Source organism: Eleutherodactylus coqui, chromosome 2 (genome assembly GCF_035609145.1).
Source record: "Eleutherodactylus coqui strain aEleCoq1 chromosome 2, aEleCoq1.hap1, whole genome shotgun sequence".
Lineage (NCBI taxonomy): Eukaryota > Metazoa > Chordata > Amphibia > Anura > Eleutherodactylidae > Eleutherodactylus > Eleutherodactylus coqui.
The window spans coordinates 114,890,035-114,914,983 of NC_089838.1; the positions used below are offsets into that span (position 1 = coordinate 114,890,035).

At 45.8% G+C, this 24,949-nt stretch overlaps 1 protein-coding gene and 1 long non-coding RNA gene across 3 annotated transcripts in view; one reads left to right on the forward strand and one right to left on the reverse strand.

The window, feature by feature from the left end:
- Positions 1–1,385: 1,385 nt before the first annotated feature.
- Positions 1,386–3,591, reverse strand: LOC136610631 (uncharacterized). Of its 2 annotated transcripts, none has more exons than XR_010790136.1 (3): positions 3,507–3,591; positions 2,576–2,729; positions 1,386–1,515 (listed from the first exon to the last, which is right to left on the reverse strand). It is a non-coding gene; the product is annotated as an uncharacterized lncRNA (long non-coding RNA). The 2 variants fall into 2 exon arrangements; XR_010790137.1 differs by lacking the exon at positions 3,507–3,591 and adding an exon at positions 3,413–3,465.
- A 196-nt stretch (positions 3,592–3,787) lies between these two features.
- Positions 3,788–24,949, forward strand: part of SCYL2 (SCY1 like pseudokinase 2) — a 40,698-nt gene continuing 19,536 nt past the window's right edge. Inside the window, exons 1-10 of the mRNA XM_066591392.1 lie at positions 3,788–3,920; positions 9,781–9,976; positions 10,906–11,063; positions 12,665–12,809; positions 14,040–14,189; positions 15,752–15,973; positions 16,407–16,523; positions 19,052–19,177; positions 21,085–21,261; positions 22,392–22,514. Coding sequence (XP_066447489.1) covers positions 9,800–9,976; positions 10,906–11,063; positions 12,665–12,809; positions 14,040–14,189; positions 15,752–15,973; positions 16,407–16,523; positions 19,052–19,177; positions 21,085–21,261; positions 22,392–22,514 — 1,395 coding nt within the window. The 5' untranslated portion in view covers positions 3,788–3,920; positions 9,781–9,799. The remainder of the gene's footprint in view (positions 3,921–9,780; positions 9,977–10,905; positions 11,064–12,664; positions 12,810–14,039; positions 14,190–15,751; positions 15,974–16,406; positions 16,524–19,051; positions 19,178–21,084; positions 21,262–22,391; positions 22,515–24,949) is intronic.

The following is a 24,949-nucleotide window of genomic DNA, read 5'->3' on the forward strand; positions in this document are numbered from 1 at the left end:
TTGCCGTGCAGACTTTCCGCATGAAAATCTCGTGGCAATTCCGCCCCAAAACTAAGCCTTAGCTGCACTCCACAAAAAAAGGTAATACTCACGTGGTAGGCTCGGTCCTTGATTTTGTTGACCTTGTGAAAGTTACCTAGACCTGAGGAAGACCATGACATCCCATGTTTCACGCCTTGGTTTTGTGCAGCATCAGTTGCCACACAACAGACACTAATTCTGCGAGTAACGGCTTGAGGACTCCGCAGCAAATACCACTTGGTGGGGTAAAGGGTGAAAACCACAGTAACCTAGGTGCTGAGGATAGGTCATCAATAGTATTTCACTGGAAAACTCCTTTAACCATTTCCTGCCACAGGGCATAAGTGTACATCCTGGCAGAGGGGTACTTAACGCAACACAACGTACACTTGTGCACTATCCGGCAGTGGGAGCCGGCTGTGACCGATAGTTGGCCTCCCGCTGCAACAGCGGGAGTGCATTGGAGTAGCAACCCCCGCTGTTAGCCCCTTATGTTGTGTGCTCCCTCTTTGACATCATCAGACCCCCATGATGTAATCGCAGAAGGCCGAGTTGCCATGGCAACAGGACGCCAGCCACAGACGTCCTGCTTTGCCCTTGCCTATGATCACTACTGCTGGTGATAAGGCATTGCAGGACAGAAGTCCTGCAATGGCTTATCATAGCGATCATAGGTGTTATGGTGCAAGTCCCCTACAGGGACATAAAAAGTGTCAGCCATTTTGGTCCTGACATGCCACCTGTGTAATGGCCCTTAATAGCATTACACGGCAAGAGTGTCAGCCATTTTGGTCCTGATATTCCGCCAGTGTAATGGACCTATGGCGCATTTCACAAGAAGAGTGTCAGCCATTTTGGCCCGGACGTTCTGCCAGTGTAATGGAACTATGGCGCATTTCACGGGAAGTGTCAGCCATTTTGGCCCTGACATTCCTCCTGTGTAATGGATCAATGTAGCATTACACGGGAAGAGTGTCAGCCATTTTGGGCGAGACATTCCTTCTGCGTAATGGCCCTTGATCGCATTACGCGGGAAGAGTGTCTGCCATTTTGGTCCTGACATTCTGCCAGTGTAATGGACTTATGGCGCATGTCATGGGTAGAGCGTCAGCGATTTTAGCCTTGACATGCCCCCAGTGTAATGGACCTATGGCGCATTTCATTGGAAGAGTGTCAGCCATTTTGGCCCTGACATTCCTCCCATGTAATGGATCAATGTAGCATTACACGGGAAGAGTGTCAGGCATTTTGGGCGAAACATTCCTCCCATGTAATCGGTGTGGTGCATAATAAAAACGACACACTGCAAGTGTTAACTTACAAGTTTTTATTAACAAAATAAATACGAAATAATTTAACTTTGCCAAATACAAAATAAATGCAGATTGGATTGTTCTTCATTTTGTGCTTTTCAAAAAAAAAAAACAATTGTAAAGGAAAACAACAAATCATCATACTGCAGGAGCGATCAAAGCATCGCTAGTGGTGGTCCCCCTTGGGAAATAAAAGAAAGTGTAAAAATATAGACAAAAAAAGTTTTACTAATTATTACAGACAAAAAGGAAAGTAATAAAAGTAAAAAAAAAAATGTTGTGCCTTATTTCCAATTAAAGGAATCTAAATAATAACGCAAAAAAACTTTTTGGGAAATCACTGCGTCCAAAAAAAGTCTGATCAATCAAATTAACGCATTATTGTCCCCACACAGTTAATTGAGTCCAAAAAAAAAATTAAGAAAAGCAGAATGCGCTTTTTCGGTCACCCAAGCTCCATGAAAAAAGTAATAAAAAGCAAACATAAAGTCACGTATAATGAAAAATGGTGGCAATGAAAATGACAGGACGAACCGCACAAAATGAGCCCTGGCACAACTACGCGTTGGAAAAATAAAAATTTTTCCTGTGCGCAGAGTATGGAGACAGGAAATAAAGTGAAAAAATTACATATTTTTTTATTTAAAAAAAAAGTAAAGGGGAAAAAAAATTGTTTGGTATCGTAGTAATCAAACTGGCTCATACAATAAAGTTATCAGGTCATTTTTGCTGCAGTTTGTGCGCCATAGAGAAAGAACGCCCTGAAAGATGGCGGAATGTATTTTTTTTTTTTTGCCTTTCTCTCCACTTAGAATTTTTTAATCCCTTCCACCACACCTCAGTACATTATATGGTACATTAAATAGTAACATTGGAAAATACGACTCGTCCCGCAAAAGACAAGCCCTCATACAGCGACGTCGATGGATAAATAAAGGTGTTAAGATTTTTTACAAGGCAGAAGTAAAAAACGAAAATGGAAAAAATCCACAAAGCTGCATCACTAAGGGGTCAAAGTCACATACAGTGAAGCAACAGTGGACGCGACGTATGCGCTAAACTGCAAAGTAGGGAACGTCCTCGTGCACGGCGCAAATCAGCTAACTGCATGCAAGAAGAACGTGATCGGGCACAGGGCTACTCTAAACTACATTACACTATACACCACACATAACATAAATATATATATATATTATATAATGCGGGAGAGAAACTAATATCTGCTGCGCTAATATACTTACGGTCATGTTCCCATGGTGGGGGCCAAGTACATTGGTTGGTTCATGTACATGGAAGGTCTTTTCACCTTGCCGCTGGCTCCACTTCATGGCTTTGCTGTATCTCCCTTTCGGAATGTATCCCTTTCCGAACGCCACTTCTTCTTTACGTCCAAAACTGCAAAGAAAACAGGAATAAAGTTAGTGCAGTACCAAGTAATATAGCATAAGATGCGCAACAATGTCAACAGAAAATATACATATGCCAGATCAGTTTGCAGGTGACTGTAGCTGATGTCCATACATTGAATGACAATTGCGGATTCATTGCGAAAAAACGCTTCCATTGACTTCAATGGAAGCGTTACAGCGAGGATCCGCAGCAAATCGCAGCATGCCACACTTTAATATATGCGTGGAAAAAATCATTATGGTTTTCCGCTCGTGTACATGAAGCTGCGAGTTTCTTCTTTTCCTAATGGAAGGCATATCATGCGTTAATCGCACGCGGAAAATCGCTGTGATAAACGCAATACAATATCGCCCATGGCCATTTTAACCACACCATGAATGCTGCAAAAACCAAAATCCCCCATGTCACCCGGCTTCATTAAAAAAAAAATTCTAATAAGTTAAAAAAATACAACTCATCATGCAGAAAAAAGTGTTCATGTAGCTAGGCCAATGGAAAAATAAAAAAAGTTCTAGCTCATAACCACTGGGGATGAAAAAAATGAAAACAAGTGAGCGAGATTTTCCCGAGGATGGCTTAGAATGTGATTATTCAGGAACTGACCACTAGGGGGCCAAAAAAAAGCTCCTTTGCCAGTGCTGGGAAATAGAGGGCTGCTGTAGAGCTACCTGCCAGCACAGGTCCTCGCACATCCCTCCCACCACACCTCTGCTTCACAGCCCGCCCCTGCTACAGTCCCGTGACTTAAGCCTGTCACCTGACCGTTACGTCACAAGCTGCTCAGCGAGTGCGACACTTCCATCACCCTGGCTAATGAGGCCTTATTATACGTCATTGTCGCAAGAACAGACCAGAAAGACTTGTTTGTTCTCCTGGCACCTTAGTAACTAGAGCATGGCTCCTACTCCCTGACCCTTGTACTGTAGGTGACATCTTGTTGTAGCCTCTGGTATAGCCTAGAATCATGTGTGACCTCCGGAAAAATGGCCGTACAGTCCTGTACATTTGTGGCCGGTTATTTTGTCCTCTAGTGACTGCTGTGAGGCGATCAGCTGACGGCAGATGTGGAGCCACCTGAGCGAGGAGGACAGTAGTGGAGCGGCCTGACGGGAGGAGCACGTAGCCGTATGTCCTAATCACAGCCGCCGCCTCCTGTGTACTCGGAGCTGGGCGAAGGTACGGGGTCGCAGCTGTGTACGGAGGGGGAGAGGGGACAAAAAGGATGAGCAGCCCGGGCTCAGTGCAGTGTGTTGTCACAGTTACTGGTCATTCATCAGGAACTTGTTACTGACGTATATATTACATTAGTGAGATCTCTATCCATATAGCAGCTATAAATCATCAGGTGGTGGACAAGTGTCTCCTACAGGGCTGGACATCTATATACTGTACCTGGGCGCAGGTAGGTACAGGTAAGTGCCCTCTGTCACCCTGCGGAGCCCCAGGTACAGTACATAGAAGTGCATGCGGCCCCACATCTCAGTTGGAGCTGTTAAAGGGACAGGACTGATCCCCTATGGTAACAATGGGGTCAGTTACGCCATCAGTGCCCCCTGGGAGGAGGGCGATCGTGGACCCCCTACACCCCGTCTGTACAGCGGCTCTCAGGATGATGACTACTACCCCTGTGTGGTGCCGATGTAGGCTGCAGCACCCGACTAACCAGAGGGCACCCCTGCACATAAGATCAGACATTATACATGGCGGTAAACTGCTGGACAAGAAGTGTTCCTTCGCACGAACCTGCGGTGACGGCACATTACGCACAGAGTACGCCGCCATGCCAGGCTCCCATGTTGCCGCTCACACATATTAAGCAAAATAGGCACGCAATAAATATCACAATGTCTCAGTGCATATCACGCACACGTACGTGCCAAAATAGTGCATGGCGATTGGCGACACACAGCATTGTGTACTTGCTGTGTGCCACCCTGCAGCAAATTACGCTCGTAGGAGGCTGCCCTAGGAGTGAGGGCGCTGCTCACAAGAGCTTACAATCTATGAAGACGTCGGGGTAAGATAAGAGGTAGCGGTGCTTGTTTTGTACAAAGGGGGAGCGGTGTCTATATAAATGGGGTATAAAGCTGGGTGAGCCAATCACCAGCCTGTATCTGTACAGATAGAAGGAAGGGATCAGCTCCTGAGAGGGGATGCAGAAGAGGGGTGCATGCTAGAGATGAGCGAGCGTACTCGGAAAAGCACTACTCGCTCGAGTAATTTGCTTTATCCGAATATCGCTGTGCTCGTCCCTGAAGATTCGGGTGCCGGCACGGAGCGGGGAGCTGCAGGGGAGAGCGGGGAGGAACGGAGGGGAGATCTTTCTCTCCCTCTCTCCCGCCCGCTCTCCCCTGCTCCCCACTGCGACTCACCTGTCAGCCGCAGCGGCACCCGAATCTTCAGACCCGAGCACAGCGATACTCGGATAAAGCAAATTACTTGAACGAGTAGTGCTTATCCGAGTACGCTCGCTCATCTCTAGTGCATGCAGTATCTCCGAGGGGTGGTGGTTTTTCTGGCAATTTTACTATTGTCATTATCGGATTTAAACACCATTAGAAAGCTTATAAGCTCCATTGATGGGCCACTCGGGCAAAAACACTTTTTTTTAAAAAATCCCTGCCCCTCCCCTCCTACCTAATTTCCTGTCACTTTGGAGGTCTCCTCTTTGTTTTGCAGCCACATCCATGGTGTACAGCCCCCTGTCTGATGCTTATCAGCCATCATCTTGAGGCTGGATTCACACGAACGTATATCGGCTCGGTTTTCACGCCGAGCCAATATACGTCGTCCTCATCTGCAGGGGGGGGGGAGGCTGGAAGAGCCAGGAGCAGGAACTGAGCTCCCGCACCCCTCTCTGCCTCCTCTCCGCCCCTCTGCACTATTTGCAATGGGGAGAGGCGGGACTGCTCCTTGCTCTTCCAGCCTGCCCCCCTGCAGAGAGAGATGACGTATATCGGCTCGGCGTGAAAACCGAGCCGATATACGTTCGTGTGAATCCAACCTCATGGTGAGATTTCTTTGGTTCCACTTTCACATCTATCCCATGATGCATCAGCGCAGCATTAGTGAGGAGATGCTCCATTTCTGCCTGCTGGGGGGACAGTTTAAGTATCATTACATTATAGAGTCTTCTAAATAAGCTGCCAACAATATATTTACAGTTAGGAGGATGAGCTGTGATCTCCTCTATTATAACTATATGACAAGAGCTGTGTGGTCATCGTCCGTAACTGTGATAGGAATGCCTGTATCCCCCTGTAGGCAGTTTCTGTGGTAGGTCCATGTAACAGCATCACACAGACTGATAAATTGACTAGTAAGTGAACAGATAACCCCAAGTAGATCTTAGCTGGTCAGAATTGAGTTCATGTGACCATGTGAGGAGGGCTGCCTAGTATTATACCTGCACACAGATAAGGCTTGTATAGGGGCCAGTCATACAGATACGGGTAGTGCACCATGCCGGCTTACAGACTGTTAGTTATACCCATACTATTAGACCAGGCGGCCTGCCCCACACCATCGAAGTGTACCACACAAAGTACTGACACTCCAGGTTCCTCCAACATCTCTGGTCCCAACTACTACTCCATAATTATGAAAAATTAGTTGGCCAAATTACGCAAGCTTGCAACCCATGTCAAGGGTCCTTATGTTTTGTGAGTCCTCATGTCTAAGTTCCATTTAACCCTTAAAACACATGGTGAATTTTATATGTGCTATAAAACAGGAGCTCTAAAAATGTAAAGATGTCACACTGATGGCGGCCTAAAGCCTTGCAGGCCAGCATTTACACAAACCTTTGTTAATCTGAGACATTGTCATACTGAACCACTCCCAAGGGCTGTAACGAAATATTAAGGGGCGTTGCTATCAATGGTACATGCCGTATATGTCTGATGGGTGCAAGTTCCAACTCCAAGGCTCCCATTTACTGTGTGAAAGGGGTCCCATTCTCCCCCCCCCCTGTCAGCACTATAGAGAAGTGGTGGCCCATCTATACATGAATGTGCTTCTCCCCATTGTAGATTATGGGTGTTGTGATAACAGCCTAGCATTTCACAACTCCCATAAACTACATTACAGAGAGCCGGGTGGCCACTCATATAATCCTTTCTGAGGTGCTACACATGGGTCCTGGCACCCCATTCTCCTGCTTATAGGGGACTCGGAGTTGGCTACACGCTATACAGTTATTAGCTGCCCATCCATGTTCCTGGGCTATGAGACACTCCTCTTCTTCCTAACTTGGAGACCAGCACTTCTTTGTCCGGATGGTTGGGGCTGCACAGCACGGCATTGTGGGTCCGCAGGTTGTGCTGATTTAGACAGCTTACATTCTGCAAATAGATGTCAGAGTCCTTTTAGATGAGCTGATTCTCATTTGATCCAGAGAAGGAGCGGGTGACGTCATCGTTCGCTCTCGTTCAGTCTGTTTAGACAGGCAGATACATCGTTGGCTCGTTCAAACGAGCATCAGTCAGTATCGGTCAGTCATATTCGCTGTATAAGTGAATGAAAGGGAATGAATGAGCGCCGCTTAAACCGAACGATTAGCGAATGAGCCAACAATGGTTTTTATGCTGCATATAAGGAACGATGAGAGAAAAGCGTTGATTCTAGTTTGGCCGCTGGTTTACATTTAAACTGAACCATTGTTCACATTTTGCTCGCTTGAACGATATCGTTCCGTCTAAAAGCACCTTTAGACTGCAGACGTGTAGAACGACCTCGCTGATCGGCAGAAGCTGCTGGCATTTTGACAATTGCCTTGCAGTATCGGGCTGGTCCTGCTGCCAGCGGAGGGTTTATTCACACGCTGAAGGTTTTTCATTGATTTTCAGAAATTGCGTAAAAAGTTCTCAAATGGAACTGCTGTTTGACAACTATCTGTTGTATTCTAATGGTGGCCTTTCTTGTAATGACGGGATCCACTGATGATTATAGGACCAGACAAGGTTTCCAAGTGGAGCACCTCAAATATTGATGCAGAAGCCGGATGCAGGCCTCGCTGTATCTGTGCATATGTGGTGCTCATAAGTTTCATTGACTCACTAATATTAGTTTTACAATCCTAACTTTGAAGGAACACTAAAACTAAAAAATGGAGGACCGGCAAAATCTGCGTGTGGAATTTCCAACATGATTCAACGCAGATCCGCGTGAGGAAGTGGCATGCCACCTCTGTGTACGAAACACTGGGAAATTCTGCAGTTAGATTCTGACCATTGACCAGGCTAAATCCAGGTGTGGATCCAAGGAAGAATAGCCGCAGGTGTATGACCTGGAATCAGCAGAGATCATTCTGTGTCCGATTCCGCCATGTGAACTTACTCTTAAGAATGACAGCGTAACCCCAAGTAACTTAACTGGAAAAATAGATATCACTGAAGTGATTGTGAATCACAAGCTTTTGGTGCAAATGAAGGTGACAACAGAAGCCCTGGAGAAAATGGCAAGACAACCCCCGAAAAGGGAATGGTTTTGGTGGCCACAGGCAATTACTATCTCCTCATCCTTCCTGGAGCCTCGTTTGGTGCAGAGTGTTAGGGCAGCAGAAATGCAGCAATCTCTCGCTCGCGACCTGAAGGTTGTGGGTTTAATCCTCGCATGGTTCAGGTACTCGGCTCAAGGATGACTCAGCCTTCCATCCTCCAGAGTTCAGTAAAATGAGTAAACCACATGGTCATGTTTTCAGGATCTCCTATAGTAAGAACACCTGTAGCAATGTCTGAGGCACCGACAATAATTACATCACCTGTGCAATACTGAGGATATCCTGAAAACATGACCTGTTGGGGGTCCATGGGGATTGAGGTTGGGGAACACTGGCCTAATGCATATGAAGACCTTCAGAAAACTGTCTGGAGCATCCGTGGTAAAACCAACTTGTAACGTGGTGTTCCCTTCATGTCTCTTATGTAGTTTTAGCATATAGATTATGCGGGCCTGAATAGGAGTATGGAACTTCAAGCACGTACGTTAAATATATAGCCATACATCTATCTTTCTCATTATATAAAGAAAAAAAACTCTTTTCACTGTAAATTCTTTATACTGAAGTTTTTTTTTGGTTTTTTTTTTACACATTACGATCACTAGGAAACTGATGAAAACATAAAGCTGTACATTTCCATACTTTTAAAGTATGCATTTTGTTAAACGTATAGAATTGTACAGATTTATGCTTCCCTGCATTTCCTATTGACTGTAATGTAAAAAAGTACACAATTGTAAGAGAGGACAAGCTGTAAAAAGTGGGTTCTTTTGAGCTACATTTCAGGAATCCTAGTCTGTGGTTACAACGAGCAATACGTTTTAAGACTTTTTTTCCTCGTTTGTTTAATTAGTACATATACATTAACGTATGGCTAAAATGTGATGTGAACATGTTGATTTTGCTACTATCAATTGAATAGAATGTTTAACAGCTTTGTTTGGTCGTCTTTAAGGTACCTCTACCCCGGGATAACTGATGGGTGCATAAGTGTCCGTTCCTCGGACTACCGCCCAACTATCTCATAGGAGTGAATGGAGGTGTAGCCAGAGATCGTGCCGGCCAGTTCGCCTTCATTCACGGTAAACAGGCAGTCGTTCAGAAATTAAGCGGCTCCTGTTTTCGCTTGTTTTTTAGTTCTGCTAAAAATCAAGTGATCTAACATGTACATGGGGCGATTATTGCTCAAATTTGCTGTTTCCAGCAGTAAACGCTCCATGTAAAGGGACCTTTAAGGACTAGTGACATTGCCGTGAAAAGCGCATAATATTAGACATGATGGGATTTTCTGTCCGTAAGTCCTCCCTCATAATATATATTATTTTTAATTTGTTTCACCTCTTTCCCTAAATTTACAGCGCTTGCTAGTTCCTGTTCGCACGGTGTAAATTATTCACTGCTAGCTATGACGGGTACATAGCTGACACCCGGCTTCTCAGCCACTTGCATGCAATTATTTCATCTCATATTAACTCTTCCTTAGATTCTTTTGCACTGAAATTCCTCTTTTTTTTCCCCTTTTCTGATATCTACAAGATCAAACAAGAAAACCAAAATGGAGTCTATGCTAAACAAGCTGAAAAGTACAGTCACAAAGGTGACAGCTGATGTTACAAGCGCGGTAATGGGAAACCCTGTCACAAGGGAGTTTGATGTAGGAAAACATATAGCCAGCGGTGGTAATGGACTTGCTTGGAAAATCTTCGATGGGACAAAAAAATCAACTAAACAGGTAGGTATGCATTATTAATAGCAATGCCAGGTAGCCAGTGTCCCTTGTATGTGCCCACAGGATTCGCCATAAATACTTCATATAGTCCACATGTAGTTGGAAGCAGATAGCGCTGTCCGCATTGCAGCTGCCGGGTTTGGTACTACAGGCACAGCTCATATTGAATTCACATAGTACTATATGACAGCACAACTAAAGCAGCTCTGAACCCTAATCAGCCTCATACCTTAAATACGAAGCAATGTTATGTTATCAGTATAGAACTATTCAGATACTTTCATAAATGGTGTACTTCTTTTATTTTTTTTCTTCTCAATCTTGCTAAATGAAGTAGGCTGAAAAAAGTGGCGCAGCCCAAACATGTAGTCACAGTGGTGTTCCTGTCCCACTAATGTAAAAGTCAGTCAAATAAAATCACCTTTAGGATAGTTTCACACGGGCGAGAGTGATATCGGGCTGTGAATCGCCATGTGAAAGCCCCGTGGATGCTAGGCATTTTCATGTGAAAACACCTTGCATCACTACAAGTAATCCCTCCATCCCATTGCTTTCGGCAGCAGCGCCGGCCCATCGAAAGCAGTGGGAGAACTCCGCTATCCTCTGTGACAGCAACGTCTGAAGTGACTCCTTCATTCCCACAGGGAATCCCTTTACTCCCACTGCATCTGATGGGATTTCCCGGAGGGATGAAGACATCCTCTGCCGCTGCTGTCACAGAGGATTGCGGAGTTCTCCCATTGCTTTCAATGGGGCCAGCGCTGCTGCCACCTCATTGAAAGCAATCAGCGATACCGCAGGAAGATAGAATGGGGTTTATATTTGTGCATCTTGCCACACACAAATCTCGCACGATTTTTATCGCCTGTGTGAAACCGGCCTCACAGAGATGTATTAATAAGAGATCATTTTTTTTCTCTTTCTCTTAACAGGAAGTTGCTGTTTTTGTTTTTGATAAAAAGTTAATTGACAAATATCAAAAGTATGAGAAGGATCAGATTATAGATTCTCTGAAGCGGGGTGTTCAGCAGCTAACAAGGCTTCGGCATCCACGGCTACTTACCGTACAGCATCCACTTGAAGAGTCCAGGTAAGGTAGCCTGTTACAGACTTACATCATGAATTTTGAAGGAGCACAACATCTAAAGTATCCGCTTCCAACAAGAAATGTTTGTAAATGTATTGCGATGTTATCACACTGGATACATTTGCAAGAAAATAGCCGTCACAGTGGCAGCAATTTCCTGGTATGGAATAGCTAGCTGTAGGCTGTCAGTGCATGCTGGGAGTTGTAGTTTTGCAACAGCTGGAGAGTCACAGGTTGGAGGTTGATGATGTATGAGAGAGAATTTAGGCTTTCTGTTTTAGGTTCTGAAGGACTTCAAGATATTTCTAAAACAGACCCTGTTTAGCATATCTATACCCGAATTAATAATTCACTTGTATGACTAGAGATGCGTTCCACTTCCCAACTGCTTTAGAGTTATTGAAGTGTATGCACCCCTTTGGATAATGTTACAGTTTATAGTTAGTGTATGTCCAAATCTCTATATAAGATTGGGTAACTTTGTAAATGCATTCCATCATTTATCCTGTAACCATCCTCAATTATAGCCTACATTATACTCCAGAGCTGCATTCACAGTTCTGCATGCTTGCAGCATCACAACTTATGCTAGTAAAAATAACTTTCAGGCCTCATGTCCACTGGCGGATTGGATTCTGCATGCAGGAACCTGTAACGGATTCCGCCCCTGCCCGTGATCGAGGACACTGCGGGACTTCTCTTTTCTTTACAGCGGAAGTGTGCGGAAGCGCCAGCCGGCGCGCCACTGCACATGCGCAGTGGAGGTTTTTTTTTTTTTTTTTTTAAACTCCTACTTTCCCGCTGAATCCGCGACCCATACGCAATTCAATTGCGGATGGGTTGCGGATCGATCTGTGAGGGATCAGCAGTGAAATGAAGAATGCCGTGATTATTTTTTTCAGAACGAAATCAAATCCGCATTCTTTATTACGCTTGCGGATGCCTATATATCCCTATGGGCTGCTTGATTTGCAGTTCTTCCGCGTGGGTGAACCGCAAATCAGATCCGCCCATAGACACTGGGCCTTATTAATATGCTGTACAAAGGCTACAGCTACTCTCCAAAAGTTATTAATGTATTTACAACCCGGCAGTCAGACACTATTCAATGTCTGCTGGAGATTGCTTTAGTGATCTGCTTTCTGAAGAGCGTCATCCTTGCAGTACGCATACATGGGGCGCAACGCCGCGGATTTTCCACAACAGAATTGGGTGCGGTAAATTTGCAGCTTTGATCGTAGGGGCATAGTGGATCATATTTTATTAAATCTCCTCTTCATGCTGCCAAAAAAAATCTGCTGTATAACTTGACCTGCGGTTGGACTTTAAATCCGCAGCATGTCCGTTTATACTGCGGGTTCTTGTAGATTACACGGCATACAACACATGCAAAGTTTGCCACATACGTGGATATACCCTTACACCAGGCACCATGCAATAAATGTGCTGGAAAAGCTGCTTTCACCTCGAATAAACTGATGGGGATGTGTCTGATGGAAGCTGCTTGACCGTTTCCATCATCAACCAGGAGAACGGTCAGTACAGCCCTGAGCTATAGGTCAGCTAATATATCTCGATTTATTTTATTCCTTTTCTTCGTACAGGGATTGTCTTGCCTTTTGCACAGAGCCGGTGTTCGCCAGCTTAGCTAATGTTCTTGGAAGCTGGGACAATCTGCCATCGCCACTCCCTGCAGATATTAGGGATCACAAACTGTATGATGTGGAAACCAAATATGGCCTGCTGCAGGTAAGGGGTGGTGGGGGTTTAGGAATATAGCACTGTTTTTAGCGTATTTCTTCTTCTGCAATAGAAAGTACAAAACAAAAGCTGAAAGCGGTCCGCTGTACGGCGGTGTAGAGAGCAATTGCAAACCTAGTTCTAAGCATTTTGGGACATCTCTTCTGTCAGATGGGAAAACATTAGAGATGAGCGAGTATACTCGCTAAGGCACATTACTCGAGCGAGTAGTGCCTTAGCCGAGTATCTCCCCACTCGTCTCTAAAGATGCGGGGAGCGGCGGGGAAGAGCTCCCCGCCGCAACTCACCTGTCACCCGCGCCGGTCCCTGAATCTTTAGAGACGAGCGGGGAGATACTCGGCTAAGGCAGTACTCACTCGAGTAATGTGCCTTAGCAAGTATACTCGCTCATCTCTAGAAAGCGTGTCCGGCATAGCACAATCTCTGCCTGCACATTGTCTGGCTGAGCAGTGAAAGTGATTTTGGAAGGCTTTTTTTTGTCACCTGCAGATAATGATCATTAAATAGTATTTAGTTTGAGAAATACTGTAGTGGAGAGTCCATAGGAGGGAAGCTCAAGTGTTTGTTACTATGTGATTTGTAAACGTTTGCTTTTGTCTAGTTAATGATAGCCTAAGGCCCCATTCACACTGAGCTGTTTTGTTTAACATGTTGAATCTTTATCCTTTAACCCTTTTGAATTGAACTAGTAATTAAGAAATGATAGCACCAGTGTTGTTGGTGGCGCAATTCGACACCCAGCTCTGCTACATGCACGTCGCACACCCAGCTCTGCTACATGCACGTCGCACACCCAGCTCTGCTACATGCACGTCGCACACCCAGCTCTGCTACATGCACGTCGCACACCCAGCTCTGCTACATGCACGTCGCACACCCAGCTCTGCTACATGCACGTCGCACACCCAGCTCTGCTACATGCACGTCGCACACCCAGCTCTGCTACATGCACGTCGCACACCCAGCTCTGCTACATGCATATCAGCATATTGCGTGTTACGTTGAATTGTAGCAGAAAAGAAGAAAAATTACAAATTGTGCTGCAAAAAACAAGCCTCGTACTGCTTTGTAGATGGAAAAATAAGTTATTGGTTTTGGGAATTGAGGACAAAAAAACACAAATGGAAAAACTTGTCTGATGTTGTAGAGTGAATATACTGAAGAAGGAATGACTGATGTTTTGACCACAGGTTCTAATGAGAATTTGTGTCTCTGTAGGTTTCTGAAGGTTTGTCATTTTTGCATAGCAGTGTCAAGATGATCCATTCCAATCTCACACCAGAAAATATCATTCTAAATAAAAGTGGCGCTTGGAAAATTATGGGTTTTGACTTCTTCAATCCATCAGTAAACCCATCAGAACAAGAGGTAATTCTGAGACAACACATGGTAAACAGGTTGAGTCTCTCTTGATTTTAGTATTTTTTTTTTTTGTATGCCGATCAGTTTTGAATGCCATGACTATTGAATCCTGTCATACATACGTATTCCCTCTATTTTACCAGTCCTGGAAAAAGTAACCCAAAATAAGGTCACTTAGATTTGTACTCCAGATACTAAAATGATCGGAAAAAAAACCCTTATTCAGATGAGCTTATGCAAGTTGCATCTAGAATCTTGGGTGCAGTTCATGTTGGGCAGCACACAGATACCCCGTCCACATGCTGTCTGATCTGCGTGGACTGTGTACATTGCATGTTCTATCCTCACATGTGATGTGGACCAGAATAGTACATGCTTCGGCTTTTTTTTGTCCCCACAAACCATCCTGTGTGTGAATAGCCCCATTGATTTTTAATGGGTCCATGTGCAATCTGTTACAAACGCAGACCAAAGGTACACCCATGTAAATAAGCCCCAAGGGTTTCTAGAATTCTGAAATGCTGTAGGTTTTACGAAAGTAAACCTTAGTAATTGATTGCCTTAGGCCTCATGTCCACTAGGAAATTCGGGACCGCACGGATTCTCCATGCAGAATCCCGCAGCAGGTCCCTCCTTTCCCGGGGACATGAGGCCTGAAAATTGAATTTAACTCACCTGTCTGAACGCTGCGGGTTCCCGTCCGTCGTGGCCGGATCTTCTTTCCCTCTGCCCGGCGGGTGTACCGCGGATCCGGACAGCTTCCATAGGCTTCTATGGAAGCCTGCAGGAGCCGTCCCCGTGGGAGATGTGCACTAAAATGGAGCATGCTGTGGGTGGTTTCCCGCACATGCGTTCCGTGCGGCAGGGAAAAATGACATCCGCAGGTATTTACTTACCTGCAGGTGTCCAATACATCCCTATGAGCGCGGATCACGCGTGCAGGACACCCGCACGGATTTCCTAAATCAATTTATCCAGTGGACATGAGGCCTTAGGCCCCCTGTCTACGGCCTTGATGGAATATTGCTAGCAATATCCCGCCAAGAGGGGGAGCACTGACAGGTGTCCGAGGTGAGCCTATCAAATAAATAGGCTCACCGCAGAGAATCGCAGCATGCCGTGATTTAAATCCCACAAACGGAGAATCACTATGATTCTCTGCTCGTGAATGCCGGTGCTGCACTTTCCATAGTAACCCTATGGAAAGCTTTACAGAGCGTGATCCGCGATTTATTGCCAGTGGATCATCGCCCGTGGAGAGGCAGCCTTATCTAGTATCTATTATTCTGTATAGCAGCATACTGAGACATTCTACCCTGTCTGCCTCCATTCACTGTAAGCAGATTGCTGTTTACACTGACTGGCTCGTTGTTTAGTTTTCTGCATGCAGAAACTGAATGACTGAACTATCGCTCAGTCACTGCATGCGTTTATACGGGAAGATTATTCCGATTTCCCGTGCTTCCGTCCCATGTAAAAGGGCCATTACATTCCGTGTTCTCTAGAGCTCTCGTCTAAGTTTCTGTACGGTTGTTAACCACTGATCGTATTTCGTCTCCTTTCCGCAGATAAAGTATGTATGTAAAGAATGGGATCCTAACTTACCTTCGCTGTGTCTGCCTAATCCGGAATACCTGGCACCAGAATACATCTTGTCTGTAAGCTGTGACCCTGCCAGTGACATGTATTCGCTGGGTGTTATCATCCACGCAGTGTATAACAAAGGGAAGACTGTCTTTGAAGTCAACAAACGGGACATTTACAAAAGCTTTAGCAGGCAGCTGGATCAGGTATGTTCTGCCATCCTATAATGTGTGGAGGTAATGGGAGTGAAGGCGATGCGTGCTGACGGTAATGGCACCCGGTATCCTGTAATGCTCAGCTTTCTCTGTAGTAGCTCTGCAGAGTAAACTAGTATTTGTTTCCAGCAACATTAGACAAAAGGTGTCCCAACCTGCAGGTTTTGGCAGGACCCGATGACTCATGCCGTACTATGAATATCAAGTATAAGACATTGTTACAGAAACTCTTCATTCTAGAGAACCTACTTAGTATTTTGACAGTTTTTGTTTTACATCGTACGTATTAGCTTTGTGTGGCACAGATTGATGATCTTATAGAATATATATATATTATATATGCACTGCAGAATAAGTTGGCACTATACAAACAATGACTATTATTATATATTTTTGCGTTGTTCTGTTTTTTCATTTTACACAGTTAAGTCACTTAAACCCCAATGTCCTTGTAAACATCCCAGAGGAGGTCCAGGAACACGTGAAACTCCTTCTCAATATTACTCCAGCAGTCAGACCAGACGCAGATCAAATGACAAAGGTAGGTACAACTTGGCATGGATGTGAAAACGTTGTTTCCACATCCACTGTTTGCTTTATATATATCAGCTGATGGGATGTATTTAACCATCTGCAGTTTAGCAGCTCCAGACGTCTTCCACACCTCGTATCCATGAAATGTATCACTTGTGTGTCTGTGAATTAATCATGTTTTTAGGTATACTTTCAATACAGTATGAATTCAGAAGTCAGTGCTAATTCTGCCAAGGATGTCCCCCCAGTAATAACCTCCATCACCTACAGCATTTAAATTGGGTAAAGCAATAACCGTAAAAGTACAAGTAATGAGAAGTGAGTGTTGAACAAGAAGACAGGACTGTGCTTACAGTGTAAAGGGGCGAGGGGAGAGCTTCAAGAGGTACAAAGTGATTATTCTGTCTAGGAGAGCAGCAACTTGTATTATGGGGGAAATTAAGCTTCATGAGCCCGATGGCCATAAAGTGCGATGAGAGAAACAGGTTAAGGATATAGCAGTGTGCATTGGTCATGGGTTGTGAATGCAGCTTTTAAACCACTTCATAGTGTTTTTACGTCCTGGTTTAGCTGGGGTTTAATCCCCAGTGCTGTAAAAACACGCTTCCTCCAGGGATTAAAGCCCTGCAGGCTGTGGACGTGATGGCTCCATGCTGCAGTTACTGGAGGTAGCCGACAACCTGGAGCTGTCCTGGGGGGCCGCGGGAAGCCTTCCCCCCCCAGTCACGCGATCACCAGTACCAGTCACGCGATCACCAGTACCCACCGGATACTGGCGTTTGCATTAAAGTCAATATAAAGTAAAAAGTTAGTTTCAGCTCCCCTTACGGATTAAATCCATAAAGGGGAGCTGAGGAGACTTGCCCCCGTCCTCCACGATGTCTCCCAACGTTCTGGTCCTCCAAGACCTGTGTGCGTTTCCAGTGGATAACTGCGATCATGTGAAAATAAAGAAAAAGTGTAAAAAAGAAAGAAAAAGTCTGTTTCATCTCCCCTCACGGATCATATCTGTTAGGGGAGATGAAATGATGTACCTGAGGCCCCCGGATTTATCCGCAGACCTTAACCCAGCTTCTGCACACGCGCCCACCGCCAAACTGGCAGCTGCACGCGGATTGCCGAGGTAATCTAAAATCTCCTGGCTACCACACGTAGCCGAGAGCCTGGAGATTTCACGGGGCGCCACAGTACGCAGTTTTTGGTCACGTGATCACGACTATCCAATGGATAATGGCGATCACGTAAAAGTGAAAAAAAAAAGTTAAAGTTTCACCTCCCGTCCTGGATCCGATCCAGGAGGGGAGGTGAAATTACTTACCTAAGGCCTCCGGCGATGTCCCCTGACAGGATCCTCCTCAGCGGACCTTTCCTCAGCTTCAGTGCATGCGCCCATCGCCAAAATAGTGGACGCAAACACTGACACTGGAGAGGGCCTAGGAATTTTTTTAGTATTTTCTTGCTTCTGGCTACTAAAGGTAGCCGAGATCCTGGAGCAGTAACGGAGGGCTGTGGTGAGCGGCCCCCGGTCACATGATCGCCGTTGTCCAACGGATAATAGCAATCATGTAAAAGTTAAAAACCGTTGACGTTTGATCTTTCGGTTCTTCGTTTTTGTGTGTGCTGTAAAAAAAATCCCCTGTTTTTAAAATGACATGATTGCTAAAAAGATGAAAATTGTAATTTTTTTCCTTCTGCTTTGCTTAGATTCATTCAAAAACTGTTGGTCAAAATACACAGTACACCCCTAGATGACTTTGTTAAGGGTTATAGTTTTCAAAATGGGGTCATTTGTGGGGATTCTCTGTTTTGGCCGCTCAAGGGCTCTACAAGTGGGCAGTGGGGCCTAAAACACCTTCAAGCAAAATGTCTGTTCTGAAAGCCACCGGCTGCTCCTTTCGGTTTGGGTCCCATTGTGCATACATAAGATATAAGATTAGGGCCCCATGGATATGTTTCTGAACACAGGACAAACAGGGGCCGTATTTGCAAAAATATGAAATTTTATTTTTCTCCTCTAAATTGCATTAATTCCTGAATAAAAGAAAACTGTGGGGTAACAATACTCATGACCCCCCCTTAGTGAATATATTAAGGGATGTATATATGGGGTTTTTCCCCTTGAAGCATTAGGAATAGAGATGAGCGAGCACGCTCGATTAAGGCAGTTACTCGAGCGAGCATCGCTCTTCTCGAGTAACTGCTTACTGGTCCAAGCAGATTCGGGGGTGGTAGCCGGGGGTGGGGTGGGGAGAGAGAGAGCTTTCTCACTCTCCCCCGCCACCCCCCCCCCCCCCCGAGCCTGCTCGGACCAGTAAGCAGTTACTCGAGAAGAGCGATGCTCGCTCGAGCAACTGCCTTAACCGAGCGTGCTCGCTCATCTCTAATAAGGAACATTATGTAGAGTTTAGAGGCTACATTATGCATCAGTCTGGCCTTACATTAATGATTAGAGGGATACGGCAAATATCTGCTGTATTAATAATGGCTTCTAGATACATTGAATATTAAAGTAATGCTTTTCTCTCGATTCCACAGATTCCATTTTTTGATGATGTCGGTGCTGTGACTTTACAATATTTTGATTCCCTTTTTCAACGAGACAATCTCCAGAAATCCCAGTTTTTCAAAAGTTTGCCGAAAGTTCTTCCCAAACTGCCAAAGGTTTGTATCTCTTGATGGATCGCACTGGTAGAGACATATGTGAACACCTTTATGTCTATAGGGCTCTGATCAAAAAAGTGTAGTTATATTTTACAAGAACACTGGGGATAATTTACTATTCAAAACACAACAATTTTCTGGCAGAAATTACACCAGAAAACGGTCTTGCAGACTTGCGCCAAATTTATCATGTGTTTGGTTTTTTTGTTGTTTTTTTTTAGACAGTCTTTCCAGATTGACCAAAAGGGGGTGTGGGCTAAATTGCAGCAGATTGCATTAAAACTTTGGCATAAACTAAACCAACTAATAGGTGTCTAAACTTGGACTGGATAGCCTTAACACTTTGTAATCCAATTTTGGATTCAGGGTTTCCTAGGGGGCTTTCTCTTTCTGCCATTATACAATGGTGCCATCTGCTGGCTAGAGCCAGTACTGCGGTGTGGGACATGCTGGAGAGGCCCACGACAACAGAGCGGACAGTAATATACAGTAAGAATACCCTGCCGGATGTCTTCCGACATCGGAGCTGTACAGCCTTCAATCAGAATGTCTTCAGACGTCAGACAGTGGATTGGAAAGGGGTAAAATATGATAAAATCCTCATTCAATGATAAATCTAGCTCATTTTAAGACGGACTGGTCTACTTTTGCATTGTCTAACTTTTAGCAGTATTAGTAAATAAGCCCCAATGTCTTGTGGATCAATGGAATACGTTTCACAGATATACTTAATAGTCTTAAAGGGCACTGTCGCCTCTTTACAGCACCATAAACTAAGTTATAGTGCTGTTAAGGGAGATGACAGGGAGCCAAGTGATGTGTTTTGTTTTTTTTTGTCTTTTTATACCCCCCTCTCCTTGTTTCCCACGCTGTCAACTGCCAAAGGCTGCGCACTGCACAGCAGTGTGACTCTTCCTAGATTGCCATATGCGTGCACTCCAGTAGACTTGTGTGGGAGAGCATGGGCACCACAACCCGAAGAGTTGCATTGTCGTGTGGCGTGCAATCTTCGACAGGTGACAGCGTGGGATCCAGGGAGCGGGTGAGTAAAAATACATCCCTCTGCTCCCTGTCGCCTCCCATAACGGCACAGGAACTTAATTTCTGGTGCTGTAAGAATGTTACAGTTTCCCTTTTTAATAAATTGTATGAGAGAACCTTAAATACAAAGTTGAAAATGTACATCCCACTTCAAAGGTCAATGATAAATTTAAGATTTGGAGTAGAAACTGCAAAGAAGTAGGAAGCAGTATAGCTACTCTATAATCAGTGTTTGACCTTGGTAGCATGACGAAGTATGTAAGGTGTTGCATGGCCTATAAGATCCCTATGAAAACATGGTTCTCTCCATAAAGACAGTGATGTCCTTCCCCATACTCGTATTGAAGGCCTGTCACCCAGCCAGCCAGAACCCTGTTCTGCATTGATGAGAGGCAAGAACCCCAAGACTGCTATCTGTAGGTGGGTGTCTTTGCCTTATGGAGAAGACTCTAGTTTGGCTTGCATAAAATGATGGACATTGACTTATGGCATTGTCTCCTAACTTGAGTCCTTAAGGCACCCTGACCTGTCATGTTTTCAGGATATCCTATGGTAAGAACACCTGTGGCAATGTCTGAGGCACCGACCAGAATTACATCACCTGTGTAACACTGAGGAAATCCTGAATATATGACCCGTTGGGCTCCCTGAGGACTGGAGTTGGGAAAGACTGACTTATAGGGTTGCTATAGGTCCCAGTAGATGGTGCTACGAAGGCATTCTTCCATCTCTTGTATATCTTTTATCCCAGGAAGAATTGCATGGCCTATAAGACTCCTTACGCCAACTTGGAGCTTTCCATAAGGAGACATACATGACATATCAGTATATTCTATAAAACGAAGTGTTTTTCTTTACCCTTCCAGCGTGTCGTTGTACAACGTATACTGCCGGCACTGACTGCAGAATTTGTGAACCCAGACATGGTGCCATTTGTGTTGCCCAATGTTTTACTGATCGCAGAGGAGTGCACTAAGGAGGAGTATACAAAGCTCATCTTGCCAGATCTGGGGCCTGTTTTTCGGCAACAGGAACCTATTCAGGTTTGTTTTCTCCATTTATCTCTGGGTATTTCCTATTTTTGGATGAGATGGGAATACCAGTTTGAAATATGTGTGAGTTTAGATTTATAAGAATAACGCGCAGTTTAACCCTCTTATCTGCATTGCGTTGCTCTGCTTCAGACAGAAATGGAGGGTGCACTTTAACACACTGCACCCCTTTAAAACTCTACCCTCTGCGGCCCTACTTCTTCAAAGTACGGCTCTTTAGGATAATGTCTTGTGGCGAAAAATCTCTAATGTACAGTACAATGCTGTGCTGCCCCAAAAACTGCTTATTTTATGGCATGTTGCAGATTTTCAAATGCAAAGAGTGGAAGCTGCTGCAAATTAACAGGAAAATCTGCATGAAACGCGCTAGTCTACACCGTGTGCAAATGCGTTACATATGTGCCGTCTTTACAAAGCTTTTATTTTTACTAACTATTGATGAATCCTAAATGATACAACTTAGGCCGGCTCACACAGCCCTATGTATAAAACCCTGCAGAGATTTACTGCTGGGGAGCCGGCCTATTGCTGCATTATTGTACTACGCATGACCGTGTATCTCACGCTTGCTGTCATGCGCAGCCTTCCTGGTTTGTTATATGTTTCGTTTAAATTCGTCACATTGTCACTTCGTAACAGCGTGTACATACATTGTGTATGGGTGGCGTTAATTACGTGCCCATAGAGAACAATGGCTCTCTCGCATATAATACGTGCAAAATAGAACCTGCTGTGTGCTTTCTTGGCTCACGGATTAGGCAATTCTTACACGCAAATGTGAGCGAGCCAGCGGAAGGCAATGTATTTGATTGCCTGCGAATTGCTGCATATCACACGCGTAATATGCGGTAGTCTTATGCTCGCGTGAGCTTAGCCTTATGGGCGAGTCTTCCCATAGAAATAGGACAAATCATTCTATGTTGCTATATGTAAAATGCAAATAAGTCTTGTAATCATTCCAGTGATATCTTTCATTTCTAATAATTCTGCCAATTGTCTTCCACTTTCTATGCCATCAGGCTAGCAACATGGTGAGTGACTGATTAATTATAACACTGCTCTTTGGTCTGCGTATGTAAAATGTAATCTAACTGCTGAATTTACATTTTTATTACTTGTAGATACTTTTAATATTTCTGCAAAAAATGGATCTTCTTCTGACTAAGACTCCACCAGATGAGATAAAGAACAGTGTGTTACCCATGGTGTACAGGGCCCTGGAGGCACCGTCTATACAGATTCAGGTAGCCCTGCTCTTTTACTGCTTGTGTGTGACTAAATGCTTTAATCATATGAGTAACCAGTTAATTACCATTTTAGCAGCAGTAGGAATTAACATTGCCTGGAGTAGATTTGGCTCTATGGTGTCTCCTAGCCTTTCAGACTGACGATAACTCCAAATTATTTTTTTTCTAAAAAAGGCTATTTCATTTCAGTGAGATGAAGTCCTAATAATATTACCATATTTAAATGTTACAGTGAATATCCTGTCCTGTTACAATAATCAGACACGAGCCATTTTTTTCTCCGATATAACAGTTATTGCATGGGAGAGAAAAAATGCTTGAAGGGTAATAATGACCCCTGGTGGCCAGAATACAAGTGATGTGAACCCAGCCTAATAAGGGTTATCACTTGTAGGCATGTGACAACCGTTTAGGGTATGTTCACACTACAGAATTTCTCGTCCGTATCATTGGGGGCCACAGCCTAGACCATGGGATATAGCCACTGCCCTAGGAGGCGACACTAAGCAAAAAAGTGTTAGCTCCTCCCCCCTGGCTATATCCCCCCTGCAGGCACTCAGCTAATTAGTCTTTAGCTTAGTGTCTGCTAGGAGGCAGACGTGGCTATTCGCGGGGAGTCGGGGCTTTTCCCTGGCTCTACTGGCCTCCCGGGGGAGACGCAGGCAGGGGGTGTCTCCACCAGTTCTGCGGCGTCTCACCCAGAGAAGAAAAAGGGGCCCGAGCATGCAATGCGCATCTGAGTCGGTTACCCGCCAGCCATAGGGCTCCCCCTCCCTGGAGTGGCGCACTACCTGACCAGTGACGCATAGGGGGTAGCACTGCTGGAGACAGGTCGACGGGCGGACAGGCTGTGGCTTCCCTGACGGCGCAAGGTACCTCAAGGAGGACGTAGTGAAGAATGGCAGCGGCGACAGCAGCTCTCCCGGCAGCAGGGGTAGGAGCACGGCATGCTAGCAGGACGCCGGGGCGCTGGCTGGGCAGGTCACTTCCGGGTTGCGGGCCGACTTCCGGACCGCAGCAGACTTGAAAGAAGCAACCAGACAGAAGAATGGCCGCTCTCAGCAGCGAGACACCCTGGTTGTCTGGCACTACTGAGCCCAGCACTGTGCGCAGCTCTCAGCTTGCAGCACACAGCACACAGCAGCATCCAGCATCCAGCCCTCATACGGCCCTGCAGACTTCTGCTACAGAGTGAGCACCCGACCAGCAGCAGCATCTCCTGTAACGGGCACCAGCAGCTGTAGCAGCACCGCAGCAGTTTCTGCCACACACCTGCCGGGTCACCAGCGCTACTATCTCCGTGTGGTGGACCCACGTCGACTCCTGACGGCCTTCAAGCTTCAGGACCAGAGGCTCCAGCTGGATCAGGGGAACCGCTAAAACAGCTGCTAGACCGGGTAAGCCCTGCCAAGGCAGCACTTTGCGGTGTCTCCCCTACCCCTCCCCTGTCCCCCCTGCAGGTACTCCTGTGGCAGTACGTAGCAGCCCCACTTACCCGGGGTTTCCTTTTGCCATGTCTGACCCTAGATCAGAGGGTTCCAGCCCGGCCAAGGGGAGGGTGAAGCATTACGCTTGCACAGCATGCAGCGTTAAGTTTGCCTGCGGTCAAGTCGACCCCCGCTGCGCTAAGTGTGCCACGGCACGCGCGGTTCCAGGGATCACGGTGCCCCCCGCCGCCCCTGTGGAGCCAGGGCCCGAACCCCAATGGGCGAGGTCCTTGGCCGCTGCCGTCTCCGGCCTGGCCACATCTTCTGCTGCAATTTTACGCCAGTTAGAATCCAGCTCGGAAGTTTCCTCTTCGGAATATGCGCGTGGGAGGGCACGCAAAAGAGGGAGATCCCGCAGCAGCGAGGACACCTCCCGTAAATCTCGCCATACCAGGAGGTCATCTAGACCCTCCAAGTCCAGTCCATGCGTACCACAGGTCAAGGCATTCTTCGCGGTCCCGGTACTCTGCGGGACCGGTCCGGGCTCGCCAGGACTCCCCCCGAGCATCGTGCTCACGGGCTTCTCAGGATACGGCTCAAACAGCGGGCGAGAGCAGTGGGTCAGAAGATGACGAACGCTCCGCGGTCTTCTACTGCTTCTGAGCTGGACGACGAACAGGTTTCGCGGCTGGCGAGCCTAATGGACAGCTTAGTAATAGCTGTAAGAGAAACCCTCCAAGTAACGGAGGAATCAGTAGAGACGACTCCTTCCACGGTGTCGTTTAGACGGCAGAAGAGATCGCGACAGGTCTTCCCAGACAATCAGGATTTCGCTGACGTCCTTAATAAAGAATGGCAGAACCCTGACAAAAAATTTTTAGGGCACCTGGGAAGTTACATACCCATTCCCAGGAAGTCTGAAAAAGGGTTGGGCGCTACCCCCGGTATTCAACCAACCAGTGTCACGGCTATCTAGAGGCACGGCGTTGCCAACAGCCGAAGTGG